Below are 15638 nucleotides of genomic sequence, written 5' to 3'. Positions count from 1 at the left end.
TAGAAATAAGGCACATTTTATTGGTGAGCTGCTCACCTGGCCAGGGGGCACAGGGACTGGTGTTCCCTGAGCCAGGGGCACCCCCTTCCCAGCCAGGCTCCTTAGGAGGGGGTGGGGGGCACTCTCTCTTCCAGGCCCCGCTCCCCGCAGGGCTGGTATGCAGCAGGGGTTGTGGGAGCCCCCAAACACCCCAGTGAGGCAGAGGCAGGAGGCTGCGCATGGCACGCTAACAGTCACGCCAGGCCCTCCAGGCGAGAAAGGAGTTGCTGCCCGGAGGAGACAGTCGTGCAGGCTGCGCTGGTGTGATGGGCCCTAGGAGGTACCCCACACAAACGACACCGCCCGCTGGGGGCAGGAGACACCCGCAGCCCAGGGCAGTTAACAGTGGGTGCTGTCCCCCTGCCCGCAGAGCACAGTCCCCACAGACAGCCCAGCCCAGCTAAATCTCCTGCTGGGGGTCACCACCTGGGGTAGGCTCCAGCAGCAGCTGCCTGTCCCGCGGGGGAGTGCGCCGGTGGGAGCTCAGCATCTTCTTGGTGGCAGTGACGAGGCGGGCGTAGTCCTGGGCCTCGGGGGCGTGGCCGGCGCTGTGGGGCGAAAGCAGAGGCAGCTGGTCCCTGCGGCGGGAGGAGCGGAAGAGCGGGGGCCGGCGCTGACTCTCACCGTCCTGCAGCGACTCGGGCAGGCCCCTGCCCTTGCTCTCGGGCAGCAGCATGATGCTGAGCACAGAGAGGATGGCGAAGGAGGCAAAGACCACGTGGTGCAGGAAGAAGCCCCGGTTGTTCTGGATGTCCATGATGGGCCCGGCCGCTTTGCCCACGAAGCTGGCAGCCATGATGAGGCCCAACCCCGCGCCCCTGCAGGGGGGAGACATAGAGCAGGCCCTCACCAAGGGACAGTGCCTCCTCCTGACCAGAGCACAGGGCAAGGGGGTGCCACACCCCATCCTGGCGGTTGGGTGAGCTGGGGCTTTGCCCTGACGGGGCAGCTTGGAGGCAGCAGGTGCAGCCCAGGAGCTGAGCTGGGCCTGGCCCCTGCCTGGAAAAGCAGCCAAGCACCAAGTGAAGCAGCCACCAGGCCTGGCCGTGTGCTCCCAGCTTTGGGGCATGGGCTGGCTGGGGCAGGAGGACAAAGAGTCACGCCCCACAGGAATCTGCCATGGCATCCGGGCAGCAGTTTAGTTGACTTGGGGGCAGTACATCACAGGGAGAGCTGTGGGGGCAGCCCCCAGGCAGGGGCACTGGATCAGAGTGGGGGAAGTTGGCTCTGGTCCCAAAGGGTCCCCCTGGAATGGGTTCCCTAGGGCGGTGGCGGACAAAGCCCTGGCTGGGATGATTTAGTTGGGGTTGGTCCTGCTCTGAGCAGGGGGTTGGACTAGATGACCTCCTGAGGTCCCTTCCAACCCTGATATTCTATGATTCTTGCGACTCAATACCCACCCCTCAGAGAACCTGCTACAGCCTCCCCCGGGAAGCCAGTGCTGCCCCCCTCCCCTTCCGCTTTTCTGGCCCCTGCATTGTTCACTAGCCCATGGTTGCCATGGGCGATGCGGAGCTGCAGCGAGGGCCCATCTCCTACCTGACCACGGTGGGAAGGACTTCACTGGCAAAGAAGATGCTGAGCATGGTGACGGCCTGTGAGTACGCGATGCCCAGGACAGAGAGGATTAGGATGATCCAGTCCAGAAGATCTAGAGTCAGGAGCGAGGGAGCGGAGTGAGCACACGCCACAGTCCGGCTAGCTGGGGCCCCTGGTGCAGGTGGGCTCCAGGGCTGGCTCCCCCATGGATTTACAACACAGGGTTTTTAAGCTCTGCCTGGTGAGTGGGGCAGGGAACGTCCCCATGTGCCAGCCCAGGGAGGCCGCCAGCAGCCCACACCTGGCACCGGCAACTGCTCCCTGGGCAGAATGGAGTGGGTATGTCCGTCCAGCCCATTTCTGGGTCAGATGCTTTGGGAACTTCCACAGGGAGCTTGAGATGAGGTGGGCATGGCCATGAGTTCAACGATCACAGGCAGCTATCACGAGAAGCATCCCCCCCGCACTGCATCACCTCCACCCCTGGGCAAGGGGCTGAGCACACATCCCAGAATGCCCCCTCTCCAAACAGGGGTCCACCCCTCTCCAGTATCGGGGTGAGCGGAGCCCCCAGCACATTCCTTGGCTCTCACCACCCTGGGGTGAGTAACTCCATGGCGGGGGGAGAGGGGAGGGAGACAAGCCCACAGCAGGAAACCACATGGTTTGGAGTCCCAGGCTCGCAGCATGACCTACTCACTGGCTGGGGTGGCTTGCCCTGCCCTCGGGGGGGGGCGCTACCCGGGCTTCAGGGCTTGGGTGAGCAGCTGGGCACAAATGCTTGACTTGTACGCTGGTTCGCAGTTACTGGGAGCCCCAGGGAGCTCATGCCTCCCCTTCCCAAGGACTGGTGCCAGCAGAGGGGCAGCCAGCATGCAATGGGAAGAACTGCCAGTCCCCATGGGCTGGACCAGGCCCCTGCCCCTTACACTGCGTCAGGGCCAGCAGCAGCAGCGAGGCGATGCCGGTCAGGATGGTGCAGAGCAGCAGGATGGGGCGGCGCCCGACGCGGTTGACCGTGACGCACAGGAAGAGGCAGGCTGCCGCCTCCAGTGCTGCCAGCAGGAAGTAGGAGAAGTGGAACTGGGGGAGGTAGGGAGCCAGGTTGCGTGTGAAGCAGTGCTGGATCCCGCTGCCGATGAACCTGCAGGAGGGCAGGGGGCGTTGTTGACGGGGAGGGCAGCTGAAGCGTGACCTAGCTAGGGCACGCAACGCGAGTTGGGAGGGTCTCAGCCTGGCCGCCGGGTGAGCTCTGCGCCCGTCACTCACCACCATGCAGCCTGCACAAGCAGCGAGCTCTGCTCAGACTCGGGGCAGCCGGAGCAGGTAGAGGCGGGTTGGAGGAAGGGACAGCAGCAGAACTGCGCTGGGGGGAGCTCAGGGCTGGGAGAGCAGGGGGGCTGTGGATTGAGAGGCATCGGCAGAACTGTGTGCACGGGGAGCCCAACGCTAGAATAGCAGGGGGCTGGGAGCAAGGGAGCGCATGGGGAAGTGCCCAGGAGAGCCAAGGGGGCACGAGGTGGAGCAGGGAGGCCCATGGCCCAGCCATTCCCTGCCCCCCGCGCGCGGTGGGTCCTTACGCTGTGAAGCCGAGGATGAGGCTGTTTTTCCAGATGACTCGGGTGCTGAAGACCTCGCAGAGTGTGTGGTAGCATGGCAGCGGGGCCCCCTCAGACTCCAGCTCTGGGGGCACAAGAGCAGCATGGTCAGCACAGCTCCGGGCAGAGCCAGAGGGCGGGACAGAGCCTAGAACAGCTGGGTCCTAGAGCATTAGTGTTTCAGCCAAGGCCAGGTGGATGGGGGGGAAGCTGGGCGGACAGGGAGGACGAGCAGGTTCAGAGGGGGGGGGGCAGGGGGATGCCATGTGTGAACAGCACCGGACTCAGCCTGACTTTGACCCTAGGTCAGGCCCCATGGATGCGGTCGGGGCCCTCGGGCTCAGCTCTCACCTGCTAACAGGTGCTCCTGGCTGTAGAATTCGTCCTCCAGGCTCACACCGTTGCCCTCCGCAAGGGCCCGCAGACCCTTCCTGCCCTTCTCCAGCTGCCGCGTGGCCAGCAGCCAGCGGGGTGACTCCGGGAACAGCGACGGGCAGCTGGAGGGAGAGCGTCACCAGGGTCACCATGGGCCCAACCTCAGCACGCGGCCGCACGGAACCCGCTCCCAGGACAGACTCCTCGCCCTGCCAGGCAACACAGCCCTGCAGGGTGCCCCCAGGCGAGGGCGACGGTGGCACCTGGGAGGCGGAGATGGCACCAATCCAGGCCAGGCTCACTGTGACCCATCACCACCATCTGCCCCGCACAGTCTGGGGTGCACTCAACCCAGGAACCAGACAGGGAACCGCACCAGCTGCCCCCCAGCGCCTGCAACAGGCTCCTGCCTCCCCGCAACCCTGGGGCCAGCAGTGCATGGACCCAGCCGCTGCTCCTGCCCCCAATGGCCACTCCCTGCCACGGTGCCACTTGAGGAAGTGACATTCTAGCCCCATCCAGGGTTAACGGGCTCCCGCTCTCTCTGCCACCCCCACCCCCACCTGTCCTGCAAGCCCCAGGTCTGATCAGGGCACAAAGCTCAGAACCAACCTGGCAAATAAATTAACCGTGTTTAATCTGCTTGGAACAAATATTTACCCCCAGCCCCAAGGGCTCCAGGGCGCCTTCAGAGGCAGCCAGCGCCGCACTTGAGCTGAAGGGCCTGGGGAGTGTTTGACCCAGCCACAGTCCCAGAGTCGCTGCCAGCCGGTTTCACCATCACCGGGATGTGTGAGCGAGGGAGGAGGCGCGGCCTGTGTTCCCTGTGTGCCGCTCACGCCATGGAGCTGGGGGCAGGTCAGCTCTGGCACAGGGGGCTGTATAGGTCAGGGAGGGGTGGGGCATGATGGAGCACAGTGCCTCAGGGTGGGGCTCCCCGCCAGCCACTCCAGCTCCCCAGCCATCTTCCCACAGGTGTCCAGCAAAGCCAGGCTGGCCCTGCCCACCCCCCCGTCCCCGCAGCACAGCCAGTCCTTACCCCCAGCAGGTGTCCAGCAATGCCAGGCTGGTCCTGCCCACCCCCTCCCCACCTCCCTGCCCCCCCTCCCCCCGCAGCACAGCCAGTCCTTACCCCCAGCAGGTGTCCAGCAATGCCAGGCTGGCCCTGCCCCTGCCCCCCCCCCCCCCCTGCAGCACAGCCAGTCCTTACCCCCAGCAGGTGTCCAGCACTGCCAGGCTGGCCCTGCCCCCCCCCCCCCGCAGCACAGCCAGTCCTTACCCCCAGCAGGTGGCCAGCAAAGCCAGGCTGGCCCTGCCCCCCCCCCCCACAGCACAGCCAGTCCTTACCCCCAGCAGGTGGCCAGCACGGCCAGTGTCAGCGTCACGGCACCTTGCAGCAGCCGCCATTGCCGACACAGCACCGCCAAGCCCGGCAGCAGCAGCTCCCCGGCAACCCAGAAGAACCCTGCAACCATGACGACCATCAGCCGGTGGGGAGGGTCGCACAGCTCCAGCCCTGGGGTGGGGAGAAAGGCAGCGCTCAGACCGGATCGGGGGTGTAAGACCGAGGGGGAGGGTCGATTCACACGGCATCAGGCTGACACCCACAAGGCGAGCGCTGGGCAGGGACAGTGGGGCCGGCTCCCTGTGGGGATTGCCGCCCTCTCTGCTCCCAGCCTGGCCTGACTGACGAGGGCGGCTGCAGAGCCAGGCTCCCTCACAGCCCCTGGGTCACCTCTTCAGAGCAACACACAAGCCAGAGCCTCCTGGGGCTGCTGCCCGTCCCTCACTGCAGCCCTTGGCAACGTGGGAGCAAATACAGCCCTGTGCGGCTCAGCTCGCAAGGGGCCGACTCCCAAGGTGACCGTGTGCTTTCCCCACACCCTGGGGCTGCAGCAGACCCTCCTGGCAGCCACTCCCCGCCAAACAGGAGACCATTAGCCGGAGTCCCAGGGCCAGGTACACTGGTGTTTCAGAGGGACCTAGCTGGGCATCAGAGCGGCTGCCCCGTGAGCCAGCAAGGGGGCCACACAGCCCAAGGACCCATCACCCACCTGCCCCTAGGGCTCCAGCCAGGAGCCACCAGGACAATTCCCATCCTGCTCTGAAACCCTCTGCTGCTCAGCTGGAGAATGACAATGCCCACCACATGGAGGGAGAGCGCTGGGGTTACACTGGCAGGTGATCCTGGGACAGGGCAAGGCACGTCACTTCCCAGATCAGACCCAAACTGAGCCCAGCCAGGCTTTCCACTCCCCATCCGGGGGGGAGCTGCAGAGGTAATTACTTAGACTGTCAGCTCTCAGGGGCAGGGACAGTTGGTCTGTTCTGTGTTCGTACAGCACCTAGCACCAGGGGGTACCAGTCCAGGTCTGGGGCCCAAAGGCACGAAGGTAATACAAACAACAATACTATAAAAACCAAGGCCACATGCACAGGGCAATGGGGCTCCGCAGGGCTCTCTCTCCTGGAGCAGGGAAGGGGCCGGACCAAGCAGACTTACTTGCGACGTAGAGGGAGAGGAAGGTGCCAGCCAGCGCAGCACCGAGGAGGAGCCGTAGGGACAGCAGCATCATGTAATTCAGTGCCAGTGCCACACCGATGCCCAGGGGAACCGCCAGCACCAGGGAGAACACGAAGGTGGCACGCCGGCCAAACCTAGAGGTGAGAGCCAACGGGCAGCGAGCTGGGCAGGGAGAGAGGCACAGAACAGCCCCCCACCCCAATGCCCATGGGTGGCACCTATCAGGGTTGGCCACAAACCCAAGGGGCAGGGCTGGTTATGGACAATGCTGTGCCTGGCCAGGGGAGGTCTGTTCTGGGGCCCGTTGCGGCTGGTGCTTTACCTGTCGCAGGCCAAGCCGAGCACAATGCAGCCGCTGAGCCAGCCCAGCAGGTAGGTGGTCTGTTCAAGTGGCACCTTCCAGCGATTTGAGCACACCAAGTCCCACTGCCGGAGGAAGGAAGAGTGAGCCATGAAGTCCCTGATGCTGCCCTGAACGGGCCTAACCCACAGGGGGTGGGCTGAGCTGGCATGGTACCGTCCCATAGTTCCAGGCCACTCGGCACATCACATCCACCACTGCAATGGACCCCTGCAGCTGTTTAGCGGGCACACTGCTCAGAGGTTTCAGGCAGGAAGCCAGAAGATTCCCAGGCCCAGGTGAAACCCCAGGGGGAGGTTAGAGAAGCAGGATGAGGAATTTAGCCAGGCCACTGACGCGAACACCCTGACTCCTGCAAAACAAGCCTGGACCTTCCTTTGTCCCATGCAGAGGGCAGGACCCTCCAGCAGCATGTTGACCCTGGCACCACAGCCCAGTACATCCCCTCCAGCATCCCAGAGCCACCTCCTGCATTGCCCTGAGTACATCCCCTCCAGCATCCCAGAGCCACCTCCTGCATTGCCCTGAGGTTTCCCATCCAGCCACTGATTAGGCCTGACTATGCTTAGCTAGCCAGGTCAGACAGGTTCTCTGCCCAAGGCAGGAGAGCTGAGGCAGGACAAGGTGATCTCCACTCTGCCTGCCATCCAAGTCCATCACTAACAGAGACCCACCAAGGGAAGCAGCTGCACTCTGAATGCAGGCACCCCTGGGTGTCAGTACAACTGGCATCTCTTCCCGCACTGCCCAGGGATGGCAGAAGACACCCTGGAATGGAAGCAGCAAACAGGAAAAGGAAGTAACTGCCCGGGACTTGTGACTCTCACCCCTGCCCCAAGGCACTGCTGGAGAAGCAGAGCACGGCCAGGGGGATGGAGCACCCCTTCCGAGCACAGGAAGGCAAGGAGCTCTCACCCAGGGCTGTGCCATCCACCTGCTCCAAGGCTCAATCTCCTTCCCCTGCACACAGGCCCATGGAGCACATCCGGCCTGAGCAGCAGCAGAATCCAGCTCAATCTGCCCCCTGCCCCACCCACAGGCCTCCCAGTGCTGGGACCACCCTCCCAGGGGGAGCGCTAATGAAGGTCCCCAGGGAGTTGGTGTCAGCCTGGGATTCGACCTCCACAGCCCTGCTCCCACAGCACGGTCAGGGTTAGGGGCAGGGAGGTGCAGGCTTTTCAAGTCACAGCACTTTCTCTAACATTGACACGTCGCCATGGCCCGGCTAGGCAGGCAGGGCTCTTCTCCCGCCCTGTAACTGCCCTCCCCACCCTAAAACATTTCGCAACAAAACCACAGCTGGGTTTGTGAATTATGCAAACGCACCAGGCTGGGACCAGGGGCTCTGCAGGGCCAGCAGGGCCACCTGTGGAGGCATCTTTAGCGCCAGCCCCCAGGCAGCCCCACACTTAGCACCAGGGGTTCACGCCTGATCAGGGCTCCTGGGGAAAAGGCCCAGGCTGCTAGTGCCTGTTACAGGTCTGTGCAGGGCAAGCTCCAGGATTCACCACGGGCACACCAGCCCGTGGCCCGCAACTCTGCCAAGGTGGGCAGATGAAAGCAGCATGCAGGGCTGGAAGCGCCCAGGTGCCTGTGACTCAGCGTTTGCAGCCTATCCTGCCTTTTCCCAGCAGGTGCATCTACCGCCCAGGAGCGTCTGCCTGGGGGTCTGCGACAGAGCATTGCTGGGGTCCCAGCGCCCCGCGAGCCCAGCTCAGTGTCCCCCCCACACCCATGGGCACTGGGACAGCGCTACACGAGCCAGGGGGCACAGAGACAGGGGGTGCCAGACAGCAGGGAGCTCACCCCCCACCAAGCCGGCTCGCCGGGACAGCCGGCTCGCCCCCCCGCCCGCAGGACAGTTCCCTCCCAAGCCGGGACAGCTCCCTCTCCCCCAAGCAGGCTCGCCCCCCCCGGGATCGCCCCCCAACCCAGCTCGGCCCCCCCCGCCGGGGCAGCCCCCACGCACCTGAGTGACGAGGCTGGAGCGCAGCCCGACCGCAGGTACCTCGTAGTCCCAGCCGCGGGTGCAGGGCCCGGTGCGGTTGGGGCCCGCGGCGCCGGGCGCGTAGCGATACAGGAGGCAGCGGCTCCAGCCCGCGGGGCCCCGCGGCACCGAGACGTTGAGCAGCGCCCGGCCCGACAGGTTGCGCAGCGCGGGCGGCAGCAGCGCGGGGTCCGGGCGGCAGCGGTGGGCGGGCGGCGCCGCCAGCAGCAGCCCCGCGAAGAAGCCCAGCGCCAGCGCCGCGTTGGGGACCCAGGTGGCGGCCGCCAGGAGCCGGGCGCGGCGCCCGAAGCCGCCCGCGGGCCGCAGCAGCCGCGCATCGAACTCCATGGGCCGGGCGGAGCGGGCACCGCGGCGCCGCGCCGGGACACCGGGGCTGGCTCCGCCCCGGGGCGGGACAGGACCGGCTCCCGCCCCCCGCCGGGCCGCTCCCACCCCCACCCGGGCCGACCCCGCCCCCCGCGGGGCCGACCCCGGCCTCTGCCCCCCGCCGGGCCGCTCCCACCCCCACTCGGGAGAACCCCGCCCGCTGCCGGGCCGCTCCCACCCCCCCCCCCCCGGAACAACCCCCCCCGCCGGGCTGCTCCCACCCCCACCCGGGCCAACCCCGGCCTCCGCCCAGCCGAACCCACCCGACCTAACACCGCCTGCGGCTCCCCCAAGCCCCCCGCCCCCCCCCCCCCCCCCGCCATCAGGCCAAACACAACTGGACCAACTGCTCTCCCCCAGCCAGGCCAAACTCATCCTCCCGGGGGGGGGGGCCGCTCCCAAATTCCCATCCCCCGGGCTGGGCGCTCCCCTGCCCCCCACTGAGGTGCACCCATAGAATCATAGAAGATCAGGGTTGGAAGAGACCTCAGGAGGTATCTACTCCCACCTCCCATACTGGGCCCAGCCCCCTGCTCTGAAATGGGGGGAGGTCCCCAGCTCAGGGCTGTGCCCAGGCTGCCCTGTGGGTGGCAGAGCCTCGGGTGGCACTGAAATGGGGGCAGCAGCGGGTGTGGGCAGGGCTGAGCCAAGCTGAGGAAGGTGAAACTCCCTGGTTTGGTGCTGATAATCCCCTGATAGGGAAGGAGTCGCATAAAGGGCCTCGCCCAGCCCTCTGCAAACATCAGCCCTGATAAGGGCCCGGGAGACAGCACCAGGGGAGGGCGGGGGAGCACCTGAGGTGGCCCAGGCCTGTCCCAATGGAGAGGGACCCAGGGCTGGCCCAGCAGAGAGCAGCCCCAGCCAGCCTGCAGGAGGAGGAGCTTGTGGCTTCCAAATCCTTGGGAGCTGGAGGTTGCCCCTAAGGGGAGTGGGTAATTCCCCTGCCTGCATCCCCCACCCTGGCCGGGCCAACCCTCACCGGCAGCTTGATAAGCAGAGGGGGATGGTAGGGCAAGCTGGGTGCCAGGGCAAGATTTCTCCCCTCCATCCACCGGATTGCAAAGAGCCCAGACCCTCTCCATTAATCCAGGGAGCAAATACAGAGTCAGGCTCCAAACCCACCCAGCCACAGCCCATTAGAACTGGCCAGGGCTCAGTGGAGGCCAGTAATTCCCCATAATGGCTCCATTGAGGTGACACGAACCAGCACTCCCAGCACGCCTGCCTCCTCTGCTGGCAACCTCTGGGACGTGTCTCAGCCAGGCCAGCTCCGCCAAGACAAGTTGGGTGCTAACTTCCCATTGATTTCCATGGCAGTTCAGCACCTACCTTCCTTTGAGGATCTAGCCCCTAGTGATTCATGGGAATTGTATTATTTAGCTTAGAGACTTCTCAGAGTTACCTTGTGTTCCTCCTCCCCCATCTGTCTGACTCCAGCGGTTGTCTGACACTCCTTGGGGCAGGCCTGTCTTTCTGTACAGCACCTAGCACCATGGGGCTGAGACCGCTTGGTGCTACTGCAGTACCACTAATGAATCTCAGCAGTGCCCCTCATGGCTGGAAGGGGACTGGCCTGCACCCTCAGAGCATTTCCTGCTTTATTCCCTTGCCTGGGGCTCTATGAATCCCAGCATTAAGACACCGCCTGGGGCGTCCCTTCATGTACTGCCTCATCTGTGCAGCTGGGGGCTGGGAACACTGTGAGATTTGGCTGACATTGTCTAGGGAGCCCAGCTGAGATGGGGACTCCATTGTACTAGGCACTGCGCAAACAATGGATATTCCCTCTACAATCTAAACAGGCTTCCTTAGGTAGCTTGCTTGGTACTCTGGTTAGCTGGGTGGCCTTCACACCAACATACGTTGGCAGGAGTAGGACCCACCGAAAGGGACTGGTGAGGCCAACTTGTGCATTGCATACTGGCAGTTGTGTGCAGAATGGGGCTCATGGGGCCGCTGGCACCTTCTGAGAACAATCATGGCCCTGAATTTCTGGGCTGCAAACAGGCTTTGGACATGTTGTGCCAGGTAAGAGCTTTAAGGTGGGTGCATCCGAGAGCCCAGGCTCAGCGCAGTGCTGCTGGCCGCTTCAAAAGGCAGTGAGGGCTCATGGATGATGAAGAAAGGAAAAGCCCAGGGGGCCCTTGTGTGTGGTTCTTTTGGGCAGAGGCAGCCCAGGGCCAGGCACCCAACCTTCGCTGTCCTGGGGAGAAGCTCTATGCTAAGTGAAAGTCTGCAGGCTGATGAGCTGAATTCCTCCTTTCACAGCCTTTGAAGCGTTCTGCTCACAGGTGGGTGGGTCTCAGCAGGTTGAGGGGTGTGTGGGGTGCCCAGTGCCCAAGCCCCATGTTGCAGAGGCTGGGTCAGTCAGCACACAGGCCTTCAGTCTAAGGCTGGGCTCTGGGGCCAATTAATTGGGTGCTACAGGTAGATTGATGCTGAGAGGTTTAAGTAGATCAAATTGGACTTTGCCATAAAAATGCAGCCTGGCACCATTCACCGGATCTAAGCTGCTGAACACCTTGACTAATATCTACATCCGCCCCACCCCTCCCTTCCCATTCTGCCTTATCTCCTCCCTGCTGTGTTTGTCTTTTCTCTCAGTTCCTTCCCATGACACTGTTTGTCCTACCGCAATGCAATGCAAGTCTCTTAGTTCAGTGAAAGGTTCTCTCTCCCAGAGCTAGTGGGGAGCTGGGAGCATGACAGAGGGGAAAATCTTCTTCATTATTACGCACCCTGCCAGCCTTTCCTGCAGTGGCACTAAAATACTAGGAGAGTGGCACCTAGTCAACTCTCCTGGGACAATGCTGTGGCGCTGCACAGGGGAGCGTTACTGAGAGTAAAAAGGCTTTAATGAAAGCACCTGCTTTAAAGAAAACCTTCACTGCTAACTAGATGGAGTTAGGAATGGCCAAAGAACAGGAAAGCCAGGCAGCTCTTGGGGGTTGAGGAGCTGTAACCCTGGCTAAATTTGAAGGTTGGTGGTGCCAAGAACGGGGAAAAACACAAATTTACATCATGGACCATTTTAATCTAATAATTGTCAAGGGGTTTCATGCTCTAAGACAGTGATTCTTGAACTATTGTGCTGGTGACCCCTTTCACACAGCCAGCCTCTGAGTGCGACCCCCCCTTATAAATTAAACACACTTGTTTATATATTTAATACCATTATAAATGCTGGAGGCAAAGCAGGGTTTGGGGTGGAGGCTGACAGCTCATGACCCTCCATGTAATAACCTCGTGGCCCCCTGAGGGGTCCCAATCCCCTGCTCTAAGATGTCTCAGAAGCAGGGTAGGTGAAGGGTTCCCCTTTGCACTGCCAGGATCTGAGCAGGATTAGAAAAGGGCACTGGTAACAAAGACTTGCCACAGACATCCGGGTTGTGACATCTCAACATTCTGTATCAGTTAAAAAGGCTGAAGGAAATGGGATGATGGTCCAGGTGGGCTGGGGCGTGTCTCTTACTGCACCTGCTCCATCCCACTCCACAAAACACTTGGGAAGGCTCCGCCTAGGAAACTACTAGTTCTTCAAGGCTTTGTCTGTGTGGATGGTCCATAAGTGACGTGTACGAGTCACACACTCATAGACTCATAGGTCAGAAGGGACCAATATGATCATCTAGTCTGACCTCCTGCACAAGGCAGGCCACAGAACCCCACCCATCCACTTTTATAACAACCCCTAACCCAGGACCGAGTTATTGAAATCCTCAAAATTGGTTTGAAGACCTCAAGCTGCAGAGAATCCACCAGCAAGCGACTCGTGCCCCACGCTGCAGGGGAAGGCGAAAAGCCTCCAGGGCCCCTGCCAATCCGCCCTGGAGGAAAATTCCTTCCCGACCCCAAATATGGCGATCAGCTAAACCCTGAGCATGTGGGCAAGACTCACCAGCCAGCACCCAAGAAGGAATTCTCTGCAGTAACTCAGTTCCCATCCAACATCTCCCCGCAGACCATTGAGCAGACCTATCTGGTGATAATCCAAGATCAATTGCCCAGATTAACAATCCTATCATAACATCCCCTCCATATACTTATCAAGCTTTGTCTTAAAGCCAGAAAAGTCTTTTGCCCCCATTACTTCCCTCGGAAGGCTGTTCCAGAACTTCACTCCCCTAATGGTTAGAAACCTTCGTCTAATTTCAAGTCTAAACTTCCTAATATCCAGTTTATACCCATTCGTCCTCATGCCTACATTAGTACTAAACTTAAATAATTCCTCTCCCTCCCTAACGTTAACCCCCCTGATATATTTATATAGAGCAAGCATATTCCCCCGCAGCCTTCTTTTGGCCAGGCTAAACAAGCCAAGCTCTTGGAGTCTCCTTTCATAAAGCAGGTTTTCTATTCCTCGGATCATCCTCGTAGCCTGTCTCTGAACCTGTTCCAGTTTGAATTCATCCTTCTTGAACATGGGACACCAGAACTGCACACAGTATTCCAGATGGGGTCTCGCCAGCGCCTTATATAACGGTACTAACACCTCCTTATCCTTGCTGGAAATACCTCGCCTGATGCATCCTAAAATCGCATTTGCTTTTTTAACAGCCGCATCACATTGGCGACTCATAGTCATCCTGCTATCAACCAATACCCCAAGGTCCTTCTCCTCCTCTGTCGCTTCCAACTGATGCGTCCCCAACGTATATCTAAAATTCTTATTATTAATCCCTAAAAGTGCATGACCTTGCACTTTTCACTATTGTATTTCATCCTATTACTATTACTCCAGTTTACAAGGTGGTCCAGATCTTCCTGAATAGTATCCCTGTCCTTCTCCGTGTTAGCAATACCCCCCAGCTTTGTGTCATCTGCAAACTTTATTAGCACATTCCCGCTCTTTGTGCCAAGGTCAGTAATAAAAAGGTTAAATAAGATCGGTCCCAAAACCGATCCTTGAGGGACTCCACTAGTGACCTCCTTCCAGCCTGACAGTTCACCCTTCAATACGACCCGCTGGAGTCTCCCCTTTAACCCGTTCCTTATCCACCTTACAACTTTCATATTCATCCCCATCTTTTCCAATTTAACTAACAGTTCCCCATGTGGAACCGTGTCAAACGCCTTACTGAAATCTAGGTAAATTATATCTACCGCATTTCCTTTATCTAAGTAATCCGTCACCTTCTCAAAGAAGGAGATCAGATTGGTTTGGCACAATCTACCTTAGTAAATCCATGTTGCAATTTGTCCCAATTACCATTGACCTCTATGTCCTTAACTACTTTCTCCCTTAAAATTTTTTCCAAGACCTTACATACTACAGACGTCAAGCTAACAGGCCTATAATTACCCGGATCACTTTTATTCCCTTTCTTAAAAATAGGAACTACATTAGCAATCCTCCAGTCGTACGGCACAACCCCCGTAAGAAACCCTGTTCTGTTTCTGGCTCCCCGCCCCCTCCAGATCCATAGCTACAGACTGGGAGACATGTAGGAATTCACAGTGTCCACGTCCAGCAAGATGGTGGCCTGGTAGGTGCTGAACTTCAGCCTGGCTTCCAGCTGGGCGAGGTGTTGTCGTGCAGGAGGTTCAGGGGGCTTGTGTGGAGCACTGATGACACCTAGTGGCCAGCTGGAACTGTGCAACACTGACTCGGCTGTGTGGTTCAGTTGTGTGTACCCAGCAACCACTGACTGGTTCAGCTGCAGCTCCCTGAAGAGGTGGCTGCGCTCAAGGAACTCCAGTAGGACACCGCCCAGCAGGCGGGACCCATGGGTCTTAATCCCAGGCTTGGTGTCTTTCCCTGTAGTGGGTTGACTGCACAGACCTTCTGAAAACCTGGAAGAGACGGAGCTGCTGATCAGGACAGCAGTGACTAAGCTCTGGAGGGAGCTAGCTCCTTGTAGGCCTCTGATCAGAGTTGTCACTATGGGCCAGATTCAGCGCTGGCCTAAGCTGGTGCAACTCCACTGAGTGGGGCTGCTTTTGGCCCTGTGTTTTTAGAGACTGTAGTTGGGGGGTTATCTGAGGAGATGCAGGCTGTAGCGACAGTAATCCGGCACACCCTTGTGATGGCTCTGGACTTTACCCCCAGGCAAGTGCCCTGTGGAGGGATGATTGTTTGTATTCCAGTAGTACCCAGAGGACCTATTGTGCTGGGAGCTGTACAAACAGAAGGTGTCCCTGCCCCCGACAATGAATGGCTGCCTGGAGCTGAAGCCACTGGGTATTCCTGGAACAGTGAAGCTGAAGGGGTGTGAAACAGTAACAGAAAACCTGGCCTCGGGAAGCTGGCAGAAATTCACAAACAAGCCTTGCTTTTTTTTTTTTTTTTTTAAATTTATTTACGAACATTATCTTTGAGGGACAACAGCATCTCTCTGGCGCTCATCTCTGTACATGCAACTGTAGAAAATAACATTTGTATTCACTTTGTCTGCAGGAAGTTGTACAGCGAAAGGACAGCAGTGTCACGGCAGAGCAGTGGCATCGGCAGCACCAGCACTGCCAAACAATATGTACACAAACTACATTGTAAAAAAAATGACATTGTTACATTACAGACAACGCAACCTTGCCGCTGTTTTACCCCACATACTACGCAAGTTGGACTAGTACAAACAGAAGGGTGTGAATTGACCTGTGAGCTATTTACATTTATATACAGTCTCATAGAAGCATTACAAGGAGGGAAATTTACACAGTTGAGACTTGAATCCACGGAGCACAGGTGTCAAAGATAATACAATGCTTTTGCTATTGTTGCTTTAAATGGCTGATTAAAGATCTCTCCATGCTTATACAGATTAATTGATGGTTATTTAACAAAAGAAAGAACTGGGCTTGAAATTAATAAAGTGTTATTTGTAGCCA

At 59.5% G+C, this 15638-nt stretch overlaps 1 protein-coding gene across 2 annotated transcripts; it reads right to left on the bottom strand.

Moving 5' to 3' along the window:
• SLC22A31 (solute carrier family 22 member 31) lies at window positions 1-8829 on the bottom strand. 2 transcript variants are annotated; one of them, XM_050922654.1, is made up of 9 exons: window positions 8406-8827; window positions 6398-6501; window positions 6055-6209; window positions 4899-5067; window positions 3528-3673; window positions 3159-3261; window positions 2508-2722; window positions 1579-1690; window positions 1-857 (listed from the first exon to the last, which is right to left on the bottom strand). In XM_050922654.1, the coding sequence occupies exons 1-9, from the start codon at window positions 8769-8771 to the stop codon at window positions 440-442; spliced, it is 1788 nt and encodes a 595-aa protein (XP_050778611.1). In that variant the 5' UTR covers window positions 8772-8827; the 3' UTR covers window positions 1-439. The 2 variants fall into 2 exon arrangements, with proteins under 2 accessions (XP_050778611.1, XP_050778612.1); XM_050922655.1 differs by lacking the exons at window positions 2508-2722; window positions 3159-3261 and having other exon boundaries at window positions 8406-8829.
• Between the last annotated feature and the right edge of the window lie 6809 nt (window positions 8830-15638).

Source organism: Gopherus flavomarginatus, chromosome 14, assembly GCF_025201925.1.
Source record: "Gopherus flavomarginatus isolate rGopFla2 chromosome 14, rGopFla2.mat.asm, whole genome shotgun sequence".
Taxonomy (NCBI): Eukaryota; Metazoa; Chordata; order Testudines; family Testudinidae; genus Gopherus; species Gopherus flavomarginatus.
This window is presented reverse-complemented; position numbering and strand designations above follow the sequence as displayed.